Source organism: Netta rufina (assembly GCF_964035555.1).
Source record: "Netta rufina genome assembly, chromosome: 2".
NCBI lineage: Eukaryota > Metazoa > Chordata > Aves > Anseriformes > Anatidae > Netta > Netta rufina.
The window spans coordinates 95363940-95387257 of record NC_140124.1 but is presented as its reverse complement, the minus strand read 5'-3'; the positions used below and the strand labels follow the sequence as shown (position 1 = coordinate 95387257).

The window sequence follows — 23318 nt, the reverse complement described above, 5'->3', positions numbered from 1 at the left end:
GCAACGGTTCAACATTTTATTGAAATATTGAAATTTTATGTGCTATTTTTAGTGAATCCACGACAAAAAGTTTTTGTACCTCAAGTGGCCTGTAGCTATTTATTTATTCACCCTATAAGCAAACTCTTCAGTCCTTTTGTCAGGGAGCTGATTCCATAATTAAGCTTTCTGCAATAAACTATTTTACACCAAAGTAAGTACATACACAAAGTATAACGTGAAAGGAAATTGAGGAAGTTAATATACACCCAATGCAGTGCCATATAAAGATAGTTCCAAGAGTGAGCTTAGGTGCTGTAAGCAAGGTGTGTTGGGCTCTCCAGCACGAAGGCAGTATCTTTATATGGCATTGCAAACATACTCCACAAGAAAAGTGTACTTGCTGACAACAAAAACAGCTGAAACAAATGAGTCAGTGAAGATCCCTCTGGTCAATAGAAACTGCATTCTATAACCTTTATAATCAGATTTCTGAGAGAAGACCTTCCCACATCCAAGTCTTTAGAAAGAAAGATCCCCAGCAAGTATCAGCGTGGATTGAACTGTACTCGAAAAAGCACTACCAAATTTGCCCTCAAATATTTCACACCCGTTGATCCAAGACCTGCAACGACACCTAAACAGAGTTGTCAATTACTTCAGAAGTTTTGGCACAGTGAGAGTAGGAACTGTAATTTCTTTAAAAATTGGCACATAGTTCGGATTGGGTTGGCTTGGACCTTGATCCAAAGTCTCAATGATAGTCTGCTTCATGTCTCGGCTGGCATCTCCCCTCACTGTCAGCAAGGCTGCAATATGGTCATCCCTGACAAAGAAAAAAGATAAAAGCTGGCATTAGTTTTTGCAGAAGTAAGATTTTGTCACAAATATCACAGTTCACAATCCTGTCAAGCAGTTTCAGTGAAGACTTCTAATACTTGATCAGATCTTTAGTCACCAACAACTGGCTTTTTGGCTTTTCCAGCTTAATAAAGCAATATTTTGGCTGCTCTTAGGGCTCTAAGATGCATTTTATCCTCACAAAACACAGAATGGAAGTATTCTCACTATTCCTTTGCTGTCTGAATGAGTACTTAAATACACATAACCCCTAGCCCAAGACATGTATGTTCTCTATTAGCATTGATTTTTAAAATTGGCTATATTCTAAAATATGAATAACACATATTATACATTGTTTTTGACTTATTCCAAGGCTACAAAAACTATGATATTATCCATCTATTTTTGATTTTGAAGGCAAAAGAGAATTACCTGATATCTGGGTATTTACTGACTAAAGTTGAAACTTCCAAATAGAGCAGTGAAGGATCAGTTAGTTTGATAACCTCTGCAATAGCTTCAATTATATCACAAAGTCCTTCAGTGTCCTCTCCAGATCCCTACAAGATGAAAAGCAACAAACAACAAAGTAACAAAAGCAACCCCCCAATAGCTATAAACAATCATTATTATTTTGTCTGTCAATGATGTTCATTTATCTAAAGAGCTGAATTTTCAGGCATTAAGAAATCAAAATATTTACAAATCATCACATTTAGCCTCTTCTATGTCACTGTTCTTCCTTGTCCAGAGACCTACCCCCAAAATATCAGTTAAAAAAAAATAGGTTTTTTTAGGCTTTATCCTTCTCTGCACTCTTCCTACATTTTTATCATCTGTTGGCCCTAAGGGGTTTCCCTCCAGATTCCCACTCCTTCTGCAGTTAAGATTCAATATTAATTTTAGGCATATCTTTTAAGTTGTTTCTCAATCCCCTTTTTTCCTTTTTCTATTTCTCCTGCCCTTTAGATGGGGTCAACATACTTGTCTTGCTGATTCTAAACAAAGCACACTGCATGCTGCTTAGGTAATTAATAATTATCTGCTTGATGTAGTATCTGCCTTTCCTCCAGACAGGAAAAACAAGGCTCAATTCTATTTTCTTACCAGACAACTGCTTCGCTCTTTCACTTACTCAGAACTCGGGATACCCGCCTCTGCGAGGCCATTCAGATATTGCAGCTGCAAAGAGCTGTTTAAATACACCGAAGCCGAAACCGGTGCTCGGGAACTTTAGCAGCAGTCCTGTGTTTGTTCAGAAACTCCGTCCACGCCCTCAGCTGGCACTCTTGGTATTCACTAGTCACCCATGTTAGACACATGGAGATCTAACTTTAGCTGTTTTCCCCAAGCACTAAATGCCTGTGCTTTAAATCATCAGGTTAACAGCATTACTCAAAGCACATACTTACAGCTGCAAGCTTCTTAAACAGAAATCTGAACTGTTCTGCTTCTTTGATCATTTTTTCTGCACCCTCCTTTCTCTCTTCGGCATTCTTGAAAGATATACGTTTTAACATGATTGCTCTGATGTATTCCACAACCACTCTTCGATGGGCCTCAACAGTCATTGTCTGAAAGAAAAAGGTGGTGGTTTATGCAAGTGATAACTGCAAACATGCCTTTTTTTTTTTTTTTTTTACGTATTTGTACTTTATCACCGGTATACAGTTTTTGCTAATACTATATACACTTCGAATGTCTTTAGATTTTCATGATGCTAACAAGTGAAAATCTGTACTTCTTTTATTGAAAAGGATGTGCCAATTAACAGAAAGAAAAAAAATAAAACCAAAGTATCTGAATTATTTTAGAGGAGCGTGGGCATATCTAAAGATAGAGGAACAAATGTGAAATGACTGGATGACCAGTCATAAAACAGATCTGTGCTTGGCCTTACAGCATAGCTTTCTGATAAGGAATGAACCGCCACTACAGAGGCTTTTGCCAGACAAGTCCAATACCCTGCATAAAGCACAGTGTATCTGACCTACACTACTTGTGCTCTGGGGTCAAGTTTGGTAGGAAGTCAGGAGAAGGTGGACTCAGAATCCGCAGGCCATACCAATCACTTTCTCAGATCTTCCTTTAATTGCTTTGCCGTTCTCAACATGTCTTTTTATAGCAAATAGCTATACTGGTGACTAAGAGAAGCATCTGGTACTGGTGTAAGGCTGATGCCGAGGTTTGGAACTAAACCAAAAAAAAAAAAAAAAAGCCAAAACACCATTGGCTTCTCATTAACTGTAATTTGAGTGCTTAAATCCCACTTTTTTTTTTTTTTTTTTTTAAAAGTGATCATAGTGGGAAAAGTTACTTATGATTAAGAAGCCCAGTAGCAGGTAGTCACAAACTTTTAAACCTTATTTTTAGTAGCATATAACGCGCTTTAGATTCAATAAACATCTGCTTTCAGTTGTAGTCAACATTTTGGAGAAAAGTTTCAGAGAGGAAAAAACAAAAAGCAACAACAGACTACTTTGTATTGGAAGCCACGGCCTCACCTAGGACATAGAAAAAGTGATTTCAAGTCCTACGCTCGAAACCATGCGAAAATACCATAAATGTGTACCTTACTCGAGTTTACTGCTTGTACAGGGCGGAATTGTCTTGTATTTGAGGAATTTATGCCAATTATACAGAGGAAAATTAACACCACAGAACATACTGTAGGAGACTGCTATTCCACTGAAAAAGTGAGGAACAGCTCTACTACAACACACACCAAAAAAAGAACCCTCAAGAAGTGTGATAGGACATTCTCTTCTCACCTGATGAGAAGAACAAAGCAGAATGAACATAAAATCCCGATCTTCCCTGTTACAAAAGGCCATGTTACCCACTGGGCTATACTCTCCTCAGGTGCTCTGTTTGTATGGCCTTTAAAAATTGTACCTTCAGAACATGATTAACCAATAATATTTTAAAACCAGAAGAAAAGGCTACCCAATGCTGGGGGAACACAAGCATACCCCATCCAGTGCTAGAATATATGGTGTCTTGTGTGGGAAACTTTTTTGTGCTGAGATACAATGGAAGAACAGGTGTGATAAATGCTAAAAGACATTTGTCATTATCTTCTCATAAGGTGGCAATAAGTGCTACATGATGAAACACGTGATCTCTGAGATTGGTATTAATGACTGAAGAAACCCATGTCAAGCACTATTACCTCACAGCAACAAAACGGTCCAGGAAAACAAACTGCTCCATGGATCCATGTTGAGACTATCTTAAAAGCACTCCTAAGAGTTTCTTCAAAGACTTAATATAAATCCTGATCTTGCTGACTTCAAATATTTCCTAAATCTTTGGGAATCATTTAAGACATGCTATATTAACTGTACACAAGTTTACTTAATAATGGAGATAACTAAGTAGAATATCACTAAAAGACTAAAGGATAGTAGAAAAATCCACAGATCCCTTGACAAACCACAGGAAAAAAAAGTTAAAAAAAAAAACCAAAAAAAAAACAACTAATCCAGGACATTATGCTGCAGTAACAGCATTTTAAACATGTTATACATTTGTTAAAATTTATGTTGCCAATTTAGCTCTGCCTTATTGCACATATTAAAACTAGAAATTACAGACTGTGCAGTTATAAAAAATAATTACAGGCCAGCAGTGCTAGTTTCTGAACAGTTAATTTTTTCTGTCTACAGACATCTGACATGAGCTCGAAAAATACACGCTGGTAAGAATACTATCTAGTAATATGCCAATGAGTTTTCTGGTATAAATCCTGTAACTCTGATCTCTCTCTGAAAATTTTACATGACTGAATGAAATAGATGACGAATGCTAGATTCAGACTTCTGTAATACGATAATGAACATTTTTTTTTTCCCAGTGATGAATCAATTCATAATTCCAATTTGTGTTCCAGTTCTATATTCCATACAGTGTTCATAAATTAAAAACCAACAGGGCGTTCAGAGTATACTAGCAAAGTACCATGGAATATTTTGCACCTACCTTTTTATAAGGCTTTTTTATTTTTGCAAAGTCATTGAAATAATCCTCTACAGTGACACAAATAGTCCCCACAGCATTAGACCCCATCAACCACTTCTTTGTCATCAGCTCATTGAGATGGGTCTGAGAAAATAACAATTGTAATTGATGAGAACAGATTCTTGACATTTTTAATCACATCCATGCAATTTTAAAAAACGTAGCAGACAATTTTAAGTGTTATGTATCTTTGAATTATTATTCCTTCAGCAGGAATAAACAGCAGAAAAATGATGTGATAAGGTTGTCAGAATGATGGCTGCCATAGAGTGTGCTACCTCAAAGCAAGTGAGCTAACCTCAGCATGTTTCATATGAGTTTTCCAAAATCCTTTAGGATGTTTTCTATTTAAACTTCTATGCTGAATAAAATAAGATGCAAGAACAAAATTGGCTTAAGAGCTGACAATTCTGATTTTCAATGAGGCACCCTTAAATTGCTGCAATAGTGAAATTTTGTGCTTGTTCTCTTGAACTACTACTGGCAAGTCAGTTGTTCCTCCCTGATAGTGTCACAAACTTCTTGTGTTTATACCAAACCTGGTGGCCTACACACCTTAAGCCTTTCCCAGAACCGCACAAATGTAACTCCAGTATTCTCAGCATCTACATACTTGCTTTGTTATCCCCAGTGGAAAAATCTTTGTTTTAAAGCACTGTATAAATGCTAATAGTGACATGAAGACTGAGGTTAAATAATTTCAAAGAATGGTCATTGGAATAGAGTGTCTCCTCATAATCAATTTACATAGTTAAAAATGAAATAAAGGTTCCTCCCCATACTCCCAATTTCTTCTTTTTAACTTCCACCCCCACCTTTTTTTTTCCCTTATTCTGTATAAGAAGGTAGAATTCCTAATCAGGAAAATGTATCAGTCAGAAATCACCAACCTTTACAGTAAATTAAACAATCTTAATTCTTTTCCTTATTAAACTCATACAAAGATAATTTATCAGAAGTTTCTCAAATAGTTATTAGAACATGGCTATGCAAGTATTACTCTAAGTAAAACCTACTAAAAAAATATTCACTATTACTAAACACCTGTCTGAAATCATCTTATGAAATTTAACTAAAACTCCTTTCAGTCTTCTATACTCAAGCCAAAAAATGAAGAATTACCAAAGTTCCTTGGCATTCTGCTAGCACACCAACCACATAAAATATGTTTAGCAATCAAGAGGCTTCAAAGCTAGTTCATTCCTGAATTATTTTCCCTATAAAGTAACACTCTTTGTTGTTTTTGCTGCTTTTTTTTTTTGTTTGTTTTGTTGTTGATTTATTTTTGAGGAAAAAAGTTCCAACCTCTAAATCCATGAAGACTTCATCTAGCAGGCTAGAGCATCCTTCTTTGGCAATGATGTCTAAAATCGCATCCATGCTTGCATGACTGCTTGACAACGTGTCCTCCAGTTCAACTTTCAAGTATTTCCTTTTCAGACTGATAATAGATTCTCTGTGACAAATAACAAGGCCTTTCATCATCCACTGAAGAAGATGCACAATTGCATTGCTACTAAATTTTCTGAGTACATGCACAGAAATAGACACATTAGTCTTGTTTTTGCAAGGGACAGTAATGTTTGCTGCTTGCTTTGGAAACCTTAACCAGCTTCGGTATGATTTTCCAGTGATCACACTAAACTTGTCGTATGTTGGTGAAAAAGCCCTACTGCTGATGGTAGACTTCAGAACGGCAGCAGAGAAAGATGAATGTGAGTTTGGATTGCTACAATCTGAAACCTATTAAAGATTTCTCTTGTTTTGAAACATGAGCAATGAGGATTTCCTTCTCCTTTTCTAATATTCTGAATAAAGCAAACTATACCCTTAGTCTCCTCCATTTAAGTCCACCTTGACCACACTGCTTGAAGGTGAACTGTAAGAGCATAACTGTAAGATAAGATGGCAGGTCCCAGACAAATTGAAGCAAATTTCTGAAATTCTGAGAGCTAAGTGGATTTTCATAGGTGAGGGATAACAGTTTACCTTGCCAACAAAACCATGCAACACCACCTGCGCTTCCTAAAACATATTTAAACCTATTGTTTTTGTTTAGTCAGCTGAACTATCTTAACTGAAACCCTTTTTGTATACAAAATAAGAGAAAGTCCTGGGGACATGTAGTACTATATTTATTTTTCCACAATCCAGCAAGAAAATGCAGACTTACTTAAAAGTTTGACAGTTGTTGATGACTGCAATCATGTATTGAACATAGCATTGTGGGTACTGACGATTTTTAAGATGTTCTTCTTTATATAACTGTGCTTCATCTTTGTACCTGCAACATACACAAGGAATGTCATAAACCACACAGAAATCTTTAACAATTAAGTACACATTGTAGGACCGTAAGGGCCTGACGGGTATTCAGAAGTATTTTATAAAGGGGTGATTGGTGACAGCCAACATACCTTCACTAAGGGCGGATCAGGCCTGACAAATCTTGTGGCCTTCTATGACGGGGTTACAGCTTTGGTGGGTAGGGGAGGAGGGGAAGAGCAACTGACATCATCTACATGGACTTGTGCAAAGCATTTGACACTGTCCTTCAGGATATCCTCATCTCTAAATTGGTGAGATTTGACAGATGGACCACTCAGTGGGTAATGAATTGGCGGCATGGTCACACTCAAGGCCAGGCTGGAAGAGGCTTTGGGCAGCCTGGTCTGGTGGGAGGTGTCCCTGCCCATGGCTGGAGGTTGGAGCTGGGTGGACCTTTAAGGTCCCTTCCAACCCAAACCAGTCTGTGATTCTATAACAAATGGCTTCTTGCTCACATGATGTTTGTTGTCCCTGTTCTGGGTGGAATACAACCAAGGAGGGACTTTCTCTCTCTTCCTTACAAGAAACGATTACCAATTTGAAATATAAGAAGAGGAAGTGACTCCAAAAATGAGAGCCATTTGCAAAGAAGAACTGAAAGTTTCAGTCACCAGCACAAAATAAGTTCTTTGAGGAAAGAAGGAAGAATGCAAAACTAAAAGAAAAAGAAAGCAAAAAAAAGAAAAGCTTGGCTGGCATGTCAAGAGAAAGAAATTAAGAAACATCCACAGGAAAAGCAAAGAGCAAAGAAGCAGAATAAAGCGATTATATTTTAAAAACAATTTTACCTGGTTAGAAATGAATTCATTTGTTGAAGACATAGAAGGAGTACCTTTGTTTTCAAATCTTCGCTTATTTGTGCGGCTACCTGAAGATTCTGCTCAAACATCTACATAAAAAAAAAAGTTTAGTTGTCAACACAGGTCTATCTCAGTGGTAAATAAAAACAGTCACTATCACCAACTCTACATATGCTTTTTTAAATAATAGAAAAAAAAACACCAAGCCCAGGCAATTACTGCTGCTGACTAAAACAATCTCTCTCCATCAGTGTAATTAATAAAATCTTGACAAACATTAGCGTATGCTACAGCTTTGTTCTGATACTGAAAACAGAGGTGTTCTTTATTCGGAAAAGAAAAAAAGGATGTGCTTGATATTTCTAGTTCAGTAGGAATTTGGTTTTTACTGGATCTGAGTTCTTGGGTCAGCTTCTGCAGCTAGTAATAAATAACCTTGTAACTACAGCTCCATTACTTTCCCCTATATACACATCCTACAAGACCAGGTTGCTCAATGCCCCATCCAGCCTGGCTTTGAGATACATTTGGAAGATTCACAATTACATAAATCTCAACATTGCACCCTTGACCTTGGTATGTAACATCACAGCTGATCAGCCACAAGTTTTCTTTGACATCACTCACTTTCTGAAAAAGATTACCTGATGTCAACATTGGTGCTAATATAAATGTGAAAGAACGTGGCAAAAATCCAGGTCTAGAACCAGGAAGTATATTTCTTGGGAAACAAATGCAAGAGCTCATCTTTATTTCACTGAAGGTGACTAATGTCATATTTGTAAACAGAAACCAGGAAACTAGCATAAACAACTGATTTTTTTTGGTTGATAATGATCAGTTTAAAAACATTCCCACCAGAGTGGTGCAGTTCTGTTTTGTGTGAGTTTTTAAGGTCTTTAGATCTAATGTTAACTTTTCTGTTTTGAAGACCATCAACAATTTGGACAGGCATTAATGTTAACTGAAGTAGTGTTTAAACAGCAGCATTTTTAATCTTTAACAGAACTTATCTTTTCAGTATTAAGGTGTTTGTACAACTAATAATTTATAGGAACAAACACATGCTTAACCGCCTCAATGCCATATTAACAAGTGATATTCCAATAACTTAAAAATATTTCATACGGTAGATTTCTATTACAAATTTGCACGAAGGGAGCTAAATAGAAACAGTTAACCAAATACAAGTATCAGCTAAATAGGCTGGGCAAAATAGGTTCCTAATTTAGACTAATAAAAAGAACTACGCCTCTAAGTATTTAAATGAAAAAGACAAACACTTCAAAAGAAAAAGCCCTCCACCTAACAACTCTACAGGAAAAAAAACTGCACTTCAATAGGCTTAAAAACAATGGCATTCCAAACAGTTTGGCTTTCTGCTCCCTGCCTCCACCCCAAATCCATGTTCTACTTCTGCAGTTTTTTTTCCTAGAATAACCACGTTCTCTTATACCTGAAAAACAATAGCTGGGAGCGTAGTCTGATAGTACCCATCTTGATCTGCTTCTGGTTCAGTTTCTTTTACCCAGTCTTTTTTGTCTGTCTCCAGTGCTTTCCGTAGCCAGCCGATGATGTTAGACTACATTAAACAAAGCAACCAAGAAAGAGCAAAGATTCTTTAATCTCACACAACAATAAAGACAAAACATTTCAGTATTTGGAACAGCAGCCATAGCGACAGAACAGCACGGTAGCAAGTAACAAGATGTGATGGGTATCAAGTCCACATGTTTGCTGTTGCTACAAGTGCTTTAGTAGCTAACACATTCGAGTAGCTGCAAACCTCCCTCCTCTTGGCAGAGCTCGGAGGCTTAGGAGGGATTCCATTGAACAATACAAGAATACAAGCCAGTCCAAAGTTCCACCTACCCCAACATCCAGTCTCAGAGGCAATCAGCACTAAATCATTAAAGAAATATACATCTAAAAGCCTGACAGTCACGTACCAATCCCTTTGCCATGTAGCTGACCAATTTCCAGTGACTTGTTTGTCAAGCAACGTGCAGCGTCACCTGTCCTGAGCAAGATGCTGAGCCTGGATGTTTAAGATGCACTTTAAATGGCATCCACAGAAGGCAACTATGCTTGTGCTGTTGACAGGCATGAAAGGAAAAAGGCTGGCAAACACACTCCATGAAAATCTTGACCATGTTGGAAAGATCACATCACTGTCAAATGTTGGCATAGCTACTACAGGGACCAAGCAGCATTCTACATCTAGTAATAGCTTAACTTCTAGCACTGTGAATTCACGTCTATGTATAAACACTTGAATTTCTTTCTTTCTAATAAAATATCACAGAATCACAGAATTGTCTAGGCTGGAAGAGACCTCAAGATCATCGAGTCCAACCTCTAACCTAACATTAACATGTTAAATATGGCTAATATGATCTGTGAAGCACAATTATACTTTGAAATGTCATGATCTACATCCATAAAAATCATAACAAAACATCATTACAAACAAACCAGTACATCGCACATGAAGATTTATAAAAGGAACGATACCAAGTTCACATTTGCCACACTAGTTTTCTCTAATGCAAGAAGAGCTCATTAAGCACAGAGGCACTTGCACAGCTGTCCATCCATATGAAGGTACCTTTGAATTATTATTACTTACAGTAAGTGTTGACATGTACTTGCTGAGAAGCTGATCTACCACATCTTGTGAAATCAAAAGATTCAGAGAATTTACGTCCACTTCAGGAGATAGTTCTGAATTTCCCATCATCTCTGTACTGAGATTAAAAACAAAACACAAGAACACCACAACATTGCAGATCAGTAAAAAAAAAAAAAAAAAAAAAAAAAGTGAGATGAAATTAAAAACTATACAGCTTTTTTGGTATGATCACTGTAAGGGACAATTTTCCAATATCTATACATTTCTTAATAATGCCAGTAAGTATATTTACAAGGAATGTAAATAAAACTACATAAAAGAAAAAAAATAGGATATAAAAAAAAAAGCTTTTGCCCAGCATATATGAAGTAAAAAAAGCATTACAGAAATTTTAAATACTTAACCCTTTCATGTATGTTTAACTTACTTTTATGTAGAAGTGATTGCTTCAGACTGAGTAAAAGCCAGCTTGTTCAATCTGCGGGTTCATAATACTGAATATCTGAATTTTCAGAGGTGATGACAGACAACTTATACATTCTCTATTTTGGAATGGGAAAGATCAGTTTGAAGTATGAAAAACTGAGCGAAGTTTCTCAAAAGGCTTTCTGTTGTGCTACTTACATCCGTATCAAAACTAAAATGAATTCAAATAAAATCTACCAATGCTTCTTGCATCAGTAGAGGATATACCTAACATAAGAGGAGGAAACCTTACACAGTAAATAAAAAGTGCACATCATTGGCACAGTATTGTAACAGAACTATTAGCTGTACTTGCAAAGGAGAATTCTTGATTTTATAGGATTAGAGAGAGACTGGAGCAACCCTCAGGAATATTTCAACAAGGATTATATAAAAATAACACACAGTGATAGTTTTCATCTGGACATTATAAGATTGTATAATGAGTTGCTTGCATAACTAAAATCAAAGTTACGCCAAAGCATAAAATAGCAAGAACCCTCAATCTTTCGAGCTCAAAAAAAAACAAAAAACAAAGCAAAACCACAGTCAGAGTTCTATCAACAACTGGTGTAAATCTATTCAGTAGTAATGCTTTCTCACATTCCACTTCTGGTGTGCTTTTCAGAAGGAAGCCAGAAAGTTTACATTTGTAGTAGCAACTATAAAGAACAGTGATTAAAAAAAAAAAAAAAGTTTTTTCCCCTCTGAAGTGTTTCGTTGGCAAATTCAAATTGTTCTCTGGGGATATGCAGTGAGTCAGCACAGCGGTGCTTCCACATCGTGAAGAACATTGAAGCCCTAAAATCCTACTACAGCTAACCACTAAAAACAAAACAAAAAAATACCCTTGCCTTTGAAACCATAGAAGCTCGTGCAACTGCACACTTTATATTTTTAGTATCACCCTGATGCTGTTGGAAGAGAGACTGAAGGCATTAAAGAGGCTCAAGCTGCTCAGAAACCTCAACTCTGTTCTGCTGCTCTTCACAGAGGGACCACAACTAATAGCGGAACCTGCTCCTGGGTCATTTGGGGGAAAAGTGAGAAGCTGGTTATGGCATTATGCAATCTGAGAAAGTCTTTCCAACCTCATTGTGCTATCATCATCCCTACTTCACAAGGCCACAGGAAGAGTGAGCTTGATTAGCATCTAATAACAAACACGTTATGAATACAGGCATCAGGATCTTACACAACTTAGATTTTTCCCAAAACACAGAATAGAGTCCTGATGCCAGCCCTGTGTAGATTTAGTAACTGGAGTATTTTTCCAAGGCTTTCACTGACTTAAACATGAGACAAACGCATCTAACACAATAAAACTGCATCCCACTCAAATATTAGTGGTTATTATTCCACGTGGAGGATCACCTATTTCTCTATGAACAGAATATGGTTCTAAAAACAGCTTCTGAGACATGCTCTGGTAAAGTAGAACATGATTATTTTAAATCCCTGCCTTACAAAAATTGTAAACAGAAGTTTATGAATAGTTTTCTTGTGAATTCATTACATGGAAGAAACCCTGAATGCTTCTCTTTATTGGGCAGTATCTTCTCAGCTGGTTTTGAGATGCGGTTGTAACATACAGGTTTGTATGTCCCCTTTAGTGTTCAACTACATCTACCAAAAATAGAGAAAGATTTGGAAGAACAAAACTATTCTCCCCCCATACAATGTCCCACAGAAGATGACAAGGAATGGAACAGGGATTTTCTATTTGTCATGCAGGGAGAAAGAAGGTTAAACAGGAGTTACAAAGTTTTCATGAAGTCATATGGGCCATTCTCCTACACAGTTTATTATAATCATATCCTTAGAGAGAATTGTTTAATGCACTGTTAAGAGATGTCCAGTAACTGAGACGTGGTAAGCTCTGCAACTGTCCTGCTTGAGTACTTCAGCTTTCCCACTTACAGGCCTGAGCTGATTCCACCACCCACTACAGACATACAAGAGAGCTAATTGTTACCATCTTGATAATAATCCCTTGTACTCTAAAGGAACACAATTACTGTGCCGCCCTCTCCTCTTGGGCTTTTCTATTAGAAAAGAGCAAAACTCAAACCCTTGATTTTTTCCTGAGGCACCTGCTCTAATTTCCATCACACATGTTAGGTAAGAAGGCATCCTCAGATACCTTGTACCATACCTACTCCTCTATTTCACTTCCTTTCCCAGATTCTGCCATCAGGAGCTATGAGCCACATCACTTGCTTTTGCAGGAATGTTCCCTTTTTGATTTGTTTGGTAAATAACCACATCTTTGACCTTCCTACTCAGGAATACGTGGAGTAAGAGTTTTTACTAATGGGTTAGACAATTCTAAGTTATTTGCTCTACTTTCTGGGGAAAGGGCAGAAGGGTAACTTTAAGACCAAAACCAGTTAGCCCAGGCCATAAATGAAGAACCTGGGAGCAGGATTTCTGCTCAGACCATGCCCCCATAGGCAGACAAAGTCCTATATTTCTGATTTTTCATTCATTGTTGAGTTATTCCTCTGACCAAAGGCCAATGGACTTAGCTCCTTTATCTTGTTCCATCTGTTGAAATAGGGAGATGGAACAACTGAAGACAGCAAAAACACACACGCTGCAGCCTCTGGGTCAACACCAACTATTAAGGGCAGGATTACAGTTAAGAAGCACAGAAAAGCTAGCATTACTTTTTCCCCAAATAAATCAGTTGCCCTAGTTGCCTAGTAACTTTGTGTCAGCAAAAATTAAACAGTTGCCATTTGAGCTCTTTCTACCTGGAAAAGGATAAAAGGAACCGAGTGCTTAAGTTACCCCAACAAATCACACCACTCAAAACAAGAGTGGAACAGTATCGCCAGAGACAACCTACTGGCAGAAACTCTTTCAAGTAAACAAACTGGCTCATGGTTCCGAGGTAAAACCCAGAGGAAGTTACTACATTCTTTCCATTTAACAGTCATGAAGCAACACTTAAACAGTCCCAACCTCTGCAAAGGAGAACAATAGAAAGTTAATAACCACACCACTTCACTGGGGCTGTGGCCAGCAACAAATGCTTTGCTTCACCTTCATGAGCTCCTAGTCTCCTCTGTTCTTCCCAGTACCTCAACAAATTGGTGCACACACTTTTTTAGGCTGTCACTAGCTTCAAGTAGGTCTGTAATTGCATTAAAACCTCGAGCTAACGAAGGAACTCAAGACCACGTATTAGAAAATCCAAATAAAGTTTGAAGGAGCAATTTCCAGAAAGCAAAAGGCATCAATAAATATCAACATATCAATTTACTTACTATTATTTCTCTTTTTTTTTTTTTTTTCCCCTAAATGGTTTTTATCTTCTTCCCTTCTTCATTTTTTATTCCATTAATATACATACAATTATTAGGATGCAGCCTGTATTTTGTATTCTTACTCTCTACTTCTGTTAATGGGTTAAGATAAATGGGACCTTACCTTTTGTAAGTATTTAAAACCCAAGTCAGAAGGCTAACAATCTCATTTGCCTCCAGATCCTCTGCAGCAAGCTCTTGCATGCGGGTAGACAAAGCCTGATGGTACATGTTTAGCAATCTTTTGAAAATGTCATAATGTGGGGGAAAACATTGATCCAGTAGGGTTTTAGCCACTAGCAGGTCATCAAGGACGTATTTACGTATGATTTCCAGATGGCGCACGAGCCACATTTTGTCAGATTCTCTAGTATCTGCCTGCGTGCCTTCAATTCGCGTGCTCACAGTTCTTTCCAAAATGTTGAACATTTTTTCTTTCCACTTCTTTGGTCTGCCAGGAGGTATAAACCCAGTTTGTTTTTTCCGGTCTAGCATACGCCTGTCAATTTTCTCCTCCCTTTCAATTATCCTAACAACAGAAACCAGCAAGGTTGGATCTCGACGGACAGTGACGAGAGACCTCTGAACCACCATCCAAAGCTGCTTGGCCAACTCCTCGGAAAGTTTCTGCATATCCCCAAAGTACGTGTGGATGAGGTTCATGTCATGCGTGTTTTTGCTGTCCATGCGATACTGCTCGTACATCAGGTTATCACGAGAGCACTCCAAATCCATCAGTTTCCGATGCGCTTGCAGAAGTTCCCCTCGCTCAATCAGATCTTGGGTCTCCCTCACTATCTCTGGAACTGAAGCAAAAGAAGAAGATAAAAAAAGTATAACAACAAGAGTATAACTGGTTAGTGCTAAAAAATTGATAATCAAAAAAAAAGGTTCACTAAAACAGTTACAAGCAATCATTAATTATGGTGAAAAATAATTTATAATAAAATCTGTTTTACTCAGGGCAAAGTTATCACCAACTATACTGTGTAACAATCTCGAGGGAAACAATTCACACTCAAAGCCTCTCAGGATACCAGAGAAGAAAAGGCTTGTTGTCTCAGTTACACTCACCAGTGTAAAATAAAACAATACTGCCTTCAAAAATTAATACTGGAGCATACAAAACCTTGTTCTTTGCTAGATGTTACATGTAAGTAGAAACAGAACTCTTATTTTCAGTTACATAGTAGTGTAGCAGTTAGATGAGCTTCGTACAGAGATCAAACAAACCACCCTGGTACAAGAGGGAAACAACAGTTCTTTACAGATGTATTTTGAAAAATTGCTATCAGGGGAAAAGGGTTAGAAAAAAATAAGTCTTTTCTATAAAATGAAAGGGGTATAATTTATTTACACCCCTCCCCCCATTACAGTGGTAAAATTCTTAAAATAACTTGCAAGCAGAAAAGCTCTGGCAAGGAATTCACCCCAATTCATGATGGAAGAACGTGCACCTGCATCGAACAAAAGAGCTAATCCCACTTTTTTATTTATCTTTATAGTATCCATTATGTCATGTTAAAATTATTCAATTTTGTGAACTCTGCTAGTTGTGCAGTGTTGCCAGGAATGTGCTTTCCACATAGAGTTTCTTTACATATGATACGGCTTCTGTGACTGTACTGCCTGATTCTGAAGTAAGGTCTGTACACAGCTGAACCTGAACTTCAGGTGGCTCATACGCAGGCTTGTAACATTACTGGAGAATCCCTGAGGTTTTTAAATGTCATGTAAGCAAGACTGCTAGGGAATCTTCTGGCTGAAGATCTTGCTGTTTGACATTCTGCAGTTGCTTGCAAAATTATTCACTTCCTAAAATCATTTGGGACTATTTTTACTTAAAAGTCTTGCTGTGGGTACCCAGCACACTGGCAACATTTCACATCTTTCTGAATTTTCTTTCTGTACATGCTGCTTACATAGTTCAGTCTTTTACAGTAAAGATGTTATTTCTGCTACTGATTGTTAGCAAGAATCTTCTTTGTGACTTCTGTTTGATGACGAGAGGCCAGACTGGAAGTTCTTACAGAGCAATTTAGACTTGATATATTAAATGGTTAAAAGTAACTTTTCTGAACATATCTAGGTGATGCTCCCTTAATTCTTCATTCCCAATGAGGTTTAAAGTTTCCCACATTATTTGCTGACCCTACAGCTCTTAGTACCACTTTGAAATGCTTTCATCATGTGATAGATTATATAAAGAACATTAGATTACCTGAAAAGATGTTTTTGAGATTCTCTACAGCAGCTGCCAGTTGGCTATGTTGCACTACAGCATCCTTAACATCCTTGAGGTTTTCGATGGTGTTGATGCTCTGTCTCCAGTCTTTATTGACATCTATCAAAGACTGCTGAATGTCCTTCACGTCATTCAGTGCATTGTGCAGTTGACTTAAACCTGTTCGGACTCCATCTAACTGCGACTGGATTGCTGCCTTAAATGTAAACAAAAGACAAAAAAGAACTCTTACATTAATTATTACATATTATAGGTTCTGTATTTTCAACATTTCTCAAAATTTTTACCTAGATATCAGTACCTAACATTTCCTGGAGGAAAAAAAAAAAACAAACTTAAAAGGTAACATTACAGCTTACTAGAAACATGTAATGTTTGTATGAAAGATTGAACACATGCTTTTTAAAAAAAAAAATTTTTTTTGAAGGAGCTAGATACAACTGCTTTACCTACAAAACTGCTACAGGAGCTTATGAATTTAGGAAGACAGACTTACAAAGATGATGACCTATCTTAAATCAGAAACATGGTAAGGGAAAATGAGATTTCTTTGTGTTTCCCTTATGAGTTCATTTCAAAGGGGGATATCAGAAGAAAGCTGATGCAGAGTTTTCCCCAGGATGTTTTGCACACACAGATTCACAAAGCATTTTATTAAAGCAATTATGATTTCTGACCTACAACTGAAAAGGTTCTAAAAAAATTATTCTTCACTAAAAAAGTGTCCAAAAAACCCTTCCTGCCTGTGGTGACAGAACCACAGAAAAATTAGAAATAATTCAGCCAAAACAAACAAAAACCCCCAAATCCCTACCAAGCTGAATTAAGCTTTGTCTATGTAAAACAAACAGACTGACAAGCCAACTGCTTGATTACTATGGCATAAAGTGAGCTTTTTGTCACAGGTATCTCTTGTGACAGGTAGCACCTGAAACAATGACTCTTCAAACGGGCTGTTAGTCCGGAATGTCATATCGCAGTGCTGCCATGTTACAGAAGGTGCATTATAAAGCATATCTGTGCAAAAGAAATCAGATCACAACTTATTTTCAAAAACATGCAACTAAAATGAGATTAGGCAAATAGAAAATGAAACTGGAAATAACAGACTTCAAAGACAAGCCAAAAGGCAGACGTTAGTGAACGCTCAGTTACTGATCTCAAGAACCTGAAGAAACTTTGTAAAAGAAGCAAGGCAGGGGCAGTTTAGCTAAGCTCTGGAGATTTTTTTTGCCATACTTCTAAGGTCAAAAAGCCTGAGCAGTCATGGGATTTTTTGTCTGATAGTAGAAGCCAAAGAGGAAATCCTGGTAACTATGAGCAACATTTATTGTGTTTTAAATGTACTCAGAAAGAACCAGAAAAATGCAGTGATTCTTAAGCCACAATTTCAAAATAACATGCAGATTTTACTGATAAAAATGTATTTTCTGTCAAACTTAGAACAATTTAGACGTCGTGAGGCATCTTTATTTTATCTGTCTAGAGAACTGCTGCATTAACAATTATTTCCCCTACTGTAACTGAGATAATTAGGTTACTGAAATACAATTTGGTATTCAGACAAGGGACAACGACACAATCTCCTGAGGCCGTCCATATCTTAAAAAATACATGACCATTAAACATTCAGTACTTCTGACTCAACTTTTCAATTTATTCTGAGGCAAATCTTCCAAGTGTTCAAATTCTTAACTATTTAACTTTTGCAGAAAGTTGATTATGTTAAACAGAAATCATCACTGATCTTGGACACTAACTCTAGCAGCCAAAGTAATCTCTAACAACAGACATCCACCCAGGTGTCCCGTTTGTCTCTTAATAATCAGTTGGGGATGATGGGGAGTGAGGGATATAGACTTTACCTCCTAGAATGCACATTCACCTTCTATTGGACTGAGCACTTTTTTACAGAACTGGTGCCCTGGCTGCCTGGTCTCCTTGGAGGTCTGTGGTTCAAATTCATAATTGCACAGCAGCTAGGAACCAAAAAGCACGTTTATACTTGGGAAAACTCATGACTTGAGAACTCTCCTAGCACACATATCCACTATTTCTTCAGGGTGAGAAATACTTAACCTTCCCAAAACTTAAGCTCTCCCATTTACTGAACAAGTGTGAAAACAAAGTTGTCTGTCAACACTCCTAACCTCTCACGGTCTGAAATAGAGGCCAGGCAGCTCTTTGCTTACATTTGGACTGCAAAGAAGGACCAGCCCTCAGTGCTAGCTGGTCCTCAACCATCCCTCATGTCAGAGTTCTGCTATCAAGATTTCAAATACTGCTTCACTAACCAACATCAGCCTCACACACAAAGCAGATTAGTCGTACAACTTGGTCATTGCTATTCATGATCAAGAAGAAAACAAAGGTGAAAGTGTATCTAGTCAGAAGGAACCACCACGTTCACACTAAAAGATGTACCAGATGTTCATTCACATAAATGAAGCAGCTTAGATTTTTCGACAGTGATTCAACCTGAAAAGCCAGCAATTCCTCCAGACACTCCAGATCCTGATGACCGTGTCTCTTCATCTTCCACAGTACACATACACAAAATTTAATGCAGAATGAGAGTACTTTTTTGCACCCTCCCCTTATTTCCATCCATTACAGTAATTCTGGTGGGGAAAAACTGTTTTACTATCTATTGCATCACAGCCATCACCTGTTTGAGAAGTGCTTCCTCCATAGACTTGGAATGGGCATTTTTGACCATCTGTAGATGACTGAAGTTAAATCAATATAAGGAAAGTTACAAGGAAACTTTCTGACTACAAAAGTGGATTGAGGCATTTACAGAACTCAAAGTTATATTCAGTCATCTACTGGGATGACTGTGCTTATGTGTTATAAATAGACCAAAGTAACTGAACCATTGATCCACTATTAATGGACTCCACTATATGCCTCCTGCCTTAAATCTGAAAAATCCAAGTCATCAGGAATATTTCTATAATAAAACCAAATAAAAATTCACTTGTAATTTGCTGTTTTTTTCTTGTGAAAGACAACAGTTTCTCTTCTACAACCTGTAGACTTGCACAAAGAGGGATACAAAGTAGTTTTAAGATACACTAACTAACGTTGAAATATAACACTAGATGCAACCTATACCAGCCAGTTTGATCTGGTAAAAAATAAAAATATTCCCAAAGCACCTTTTCTTTGGCTCTACTCCAGTCACTGAATACAGTGGTCAAAAATGACCGCTGAGCACACATGTGCTCACATGTACATGTGTGAAGTGAAGTCTCTTGTGGAACTGGACCCTGCAACAAGATGACCCATTAACATGCAATGAACCAAGAAACTTTCACTTAAACCAAAGTCTTAAGATGTCTACCTGCCCCCTCCCTCGTTCACTGGAATACACTCTTTGCTTGAAGAGTCTGAAAGCCTTCAATGCCTCTCATGCTCCTTTCAAAGAGTTTTTTTTTAATTTTTTAATCCTTAGGTGAATAAATTAGAATTATTTTTTAAGCTGTTTTTCATCTAGAAAGTCTGCTGGCACCCTGAATTTAACTGCTTATATTGAACTTCATGTTTGTTCTTTCTTTACTGCAAATGTAGTTATTGTTATTATGCCAAGAAGGAACACAGGCTATTTTCAGGACTGCGCTGTAGGCAGAAACATTCAAGAAGTTCTGATTTTTCCCCCCTGACCTTCAGAAAGGACTCTGCCTTTTCTCCTTCATTCACATCACCACACACTATCTACAAGATTTAGCTATCTGCCATAAACCCAAATAAGAGTCAGAGACTAAACATATTTTCAGCACTGATCTTGTTTCAGAAGCAATCTTCAGGTTTTATTACAAGTTCAACATTCAATCATTACAACAAAGGTTTATTGGCTGACAGGCTACAGCAGAAGGTGACTTGGAGGTGGACAACCCGTACAAGTTATAGGACATAAGAACATTTGAAATGCTTGCTAATGCAAGCAGTTTTAGGACGCAAAGATTTTGTTTCGTTTTGCACACAGAGTAAAAAATGAAGTCCATGATTTAAAACTATCTGGATGAAAATGTAAAGGGAAAAAAAAAAGAGGAACACTTTCTGCACGGCGGACCCTGAGATTTATCAAACTTCATACCTTGAGCCGAGCTTCTACTGAAGCCTTCTTACGAGCTTCCCTCCTGCGATACTGCTCCACTTTGTCCAGCTGATCAGGACGCTGAAGCATTCCTGCTACCCTCTGAACAGCTGTCGCAACTGCTTCCCTATCCGTTTCCTCCATTGCTGATTAGGACCTCAAAATGCCTTCATAATTTAACAGCACTGGAAAGAGAAGTAGCATTTTTAGAACGTACGCTTTCATTGGATGGCTCTGCATCATTTCAAACTTAACCAGAGAAAAAACTTCAGCTATAAAAATAGTGCAACTTGACAGAAGCGTGATTAGAAAGCATCATAAACAGTAATATTTGGAATTACACAAGGATCACATTTGAAGTCACTTAACTCTGTTTCACTACCTGAAGTGTTCTGTTTAGTGTTTTTGCATGTACCTTGCTCTATGTAGGCATGTATTGAAAAAGAGAAAAAAAAACAAACCAGCAAATTTCCATTTATAAAAGAGATCCTATCTAACCTAGAGTAGGTGTGCCTATTAAAAGGGGAACAAGACGTGCATAAAGCAACCTTGTGACAGGTCCAAGCAAAAATCCTAACTACACTGAGTTCTAGTTCTGGGGGAGCTTAGAAAACTATAGTCCCCCTGCAATAGCTCAGAGTCGGTACCAACTGAGGAGAGAAATCTAGCTGTGGAGGCTCTAAACCTGACGACTTGATTATGAAACATTTTCATTTAGACTTCTGATGGAAGATTTTCCCCCCGCTACTCTGTTTTCTACTATTTTCAGTTCTTCTCACAGTACCTGTCCATCTGAGGTACAGGGAAAAATTACTTGAGTATTTCACATATGCCTGCAGTAGAATTTCTAGTGAAGTCAAGACATGCATGCAAATCACCATCAGCTTTTAAGCTGAAAAGGTGAAATTTGCTGGCTATTAAACCAGACCTTTTAACTCAAGATGCTAATGCAAGGCAAAAAGGATGCCAAATCAGCAAAGATGCAAGAACACGGCATCCACAGAACTCCAAGGAATGTGTCTGGAATTCCCAACTCCTTCCAAATGGGAAGGAAGATGTTACGTCTGGAGTCTTGGAATCAAACAGAACACTTCCAGGTTCTGGAGTTGTGACCACAGAGATTATTCTTTCACGTCCACATTATTCCTTTAATGGATTATTAATTCCTTTAATTTCCATGCTATCATGACTTTATCAATAATTAAAAAGATAGTTATTCTAAAAGATGTTGCTACATTTTTTTTTTTAAACTTTACTAAAAAAAGTTACTACAGAAAATGACACTGCAGGAGACAGCTTCATAGTGAATTACATTATTAACAGCTCTGGATACACTGAACAGAGTTATAACAGGTTTAACACACGCAGCCACTGCCCAGGCACACCAAGCAAACCTCATACAGAAAATTACAGCACCCCAAAACCTCCCACAAGATTTTGTAGTAACTTGCTGAGGCGGACAGGCTGCTGCCCAGCCACCAACCGTGCCCACAGGAAGGGCAGATTTCGAGGAACCACGCCAGCTTTGCACAGGGGCGGTTACCCCAAACCAGGCATGCTTTCACAGCGAAACACTGCAGTGAGCAAGCAAAAGAAAGCCCAGCGCTGTCTCGGACAGGCTTCAGCAGCAGGCACACCCCAAGCCCCCCATATATACACCCCAAGCACACTCTACATACTTATCCAAGAACCTCATAATCAACTCGTAAACACCCCTCCAAGCACCCCCCATGCCCAGACCTCAAACAACCTCCAAACACCCCCCTAATGCCCCCAAACATTCCTCCAAGCACCTGAGCAATCCCTAAACACCCCTTCCCCCAAGCACCCCCTATGCACAGGCCCCAAGCATCCCCCAAGTCCCCCATGCACAAACCCCCAAATTCACCACCCTAAACACCCCCTCAAGCATCCCCCATGCACAAACCCCAAGCAGACCCCCAAAAACACCCCAGAAGGACACACCAAGCCCCCCCCACACACTGCCCCAACCTTCTCCCCCTAAATACCCCCCAAGCACTCCTCCAAGCACCCCTCAATCAACCCCTAAACACCCCCAAGCACCCCCTAGGCACAGACCTCAAGCAACCTCCAAACACCCCCTAAATCCCCCCAAACCCACCCCAAACACCCCCAACCATTCCTCAGAGCACCCAAACACCCCCAAACACCCTCCCTAAGCACCCCCCACGCACAGACCCCAAGCACACCCCCCAAAACACACTCCCCCAAATACCCAAGCACACCCCAAACACCCCTCCAAGCACCCCCTGTGCACAGACCCCAAGCACCCTCCACACACCCCTAAACCCCCCAAGCCCACCCCAAAACCCCCCAAACACTCCTCAGAGCCCCCCCTAAACACACACCCCAAGCACCCTACAGACCCCAAATGCCCCCTAAACACCCCCCAAGGACCCTCCAAGCACTCCCCAAGCACCCCTCACGCACAGACCCCAAACAGACCCCAAACACCCCTCAGCTCCCCTCAGCCCGCCCCAACCGTCCCCCCGCAGCCGTTACCGTCCTCCGCCAGGCGCCCCCCTCCGCAGCCCGCCCCCGCCCCTGGGGCCGCGCTGACAGGCGCGCAGCGCGC

The 23318-nt window shown here is 38.7% G+C and overlaps 1 protein-coding gene across 1 annotated transcript; it reads right to left on the bottom strand.

The window, feature by feature from the left end:
• Positions 1-2: 2 nt before the first annotated feature.
• On the bottom strand, positions 3-23303 carry EXOC3 (exocyst complex component 3). The gene is made up of 13 exons (XM_084281885.1): positions 23246-23303; positions 20723-20907; positions 16600-16819; positions 14503-15184; positions 10600-10717; positions 9427-9552; positions 7959-8059; positions 7016-7126; positions 6148-6298; positions 4804-4926; positions 2235-2396; positions 1255-1382; positions 3-805 (listed from the first exon to the last, which is right to left on the bottom strand). Exons 2-13 carry the CDS (start codon positions 20864-20866, stop codon positions 634-636), a joined length of 2238 nt encoding a protein of 745 aa, XP_084138011.1. The 5' UTR covers positions 20867-20907; positions 23246-23303; the 3' UTR covers positions 3-633.
• Between the last annotated feature and the right edge of the window lie 15 nt (positions 23304-23318).

Bases quoted from the DNA above. Each gene is read 5' to 3' on its own strand.
- EXOC3 (XM_084281885.1), bottom strand. From the start codon at position 20,866: ATGGAGGAAACGGATAGGGAAGCAGTTGCGACAGCTGTTCAGAGGGTA. The intron at 9,553-10,599 runs GTAAGTAATAAT...TGTTTAATGTAG, and splicing joins AGTACATGTCAACACTTACT to TCTAACATCATCGGCTGGCT. The intron at 6,299-7,015 runs GTAAGTCTGCAT...TATTTGTCACAG, and splicing joins AACAACTGTCAAACTTTTAA to AGAATCTATTATCAGTCTGA.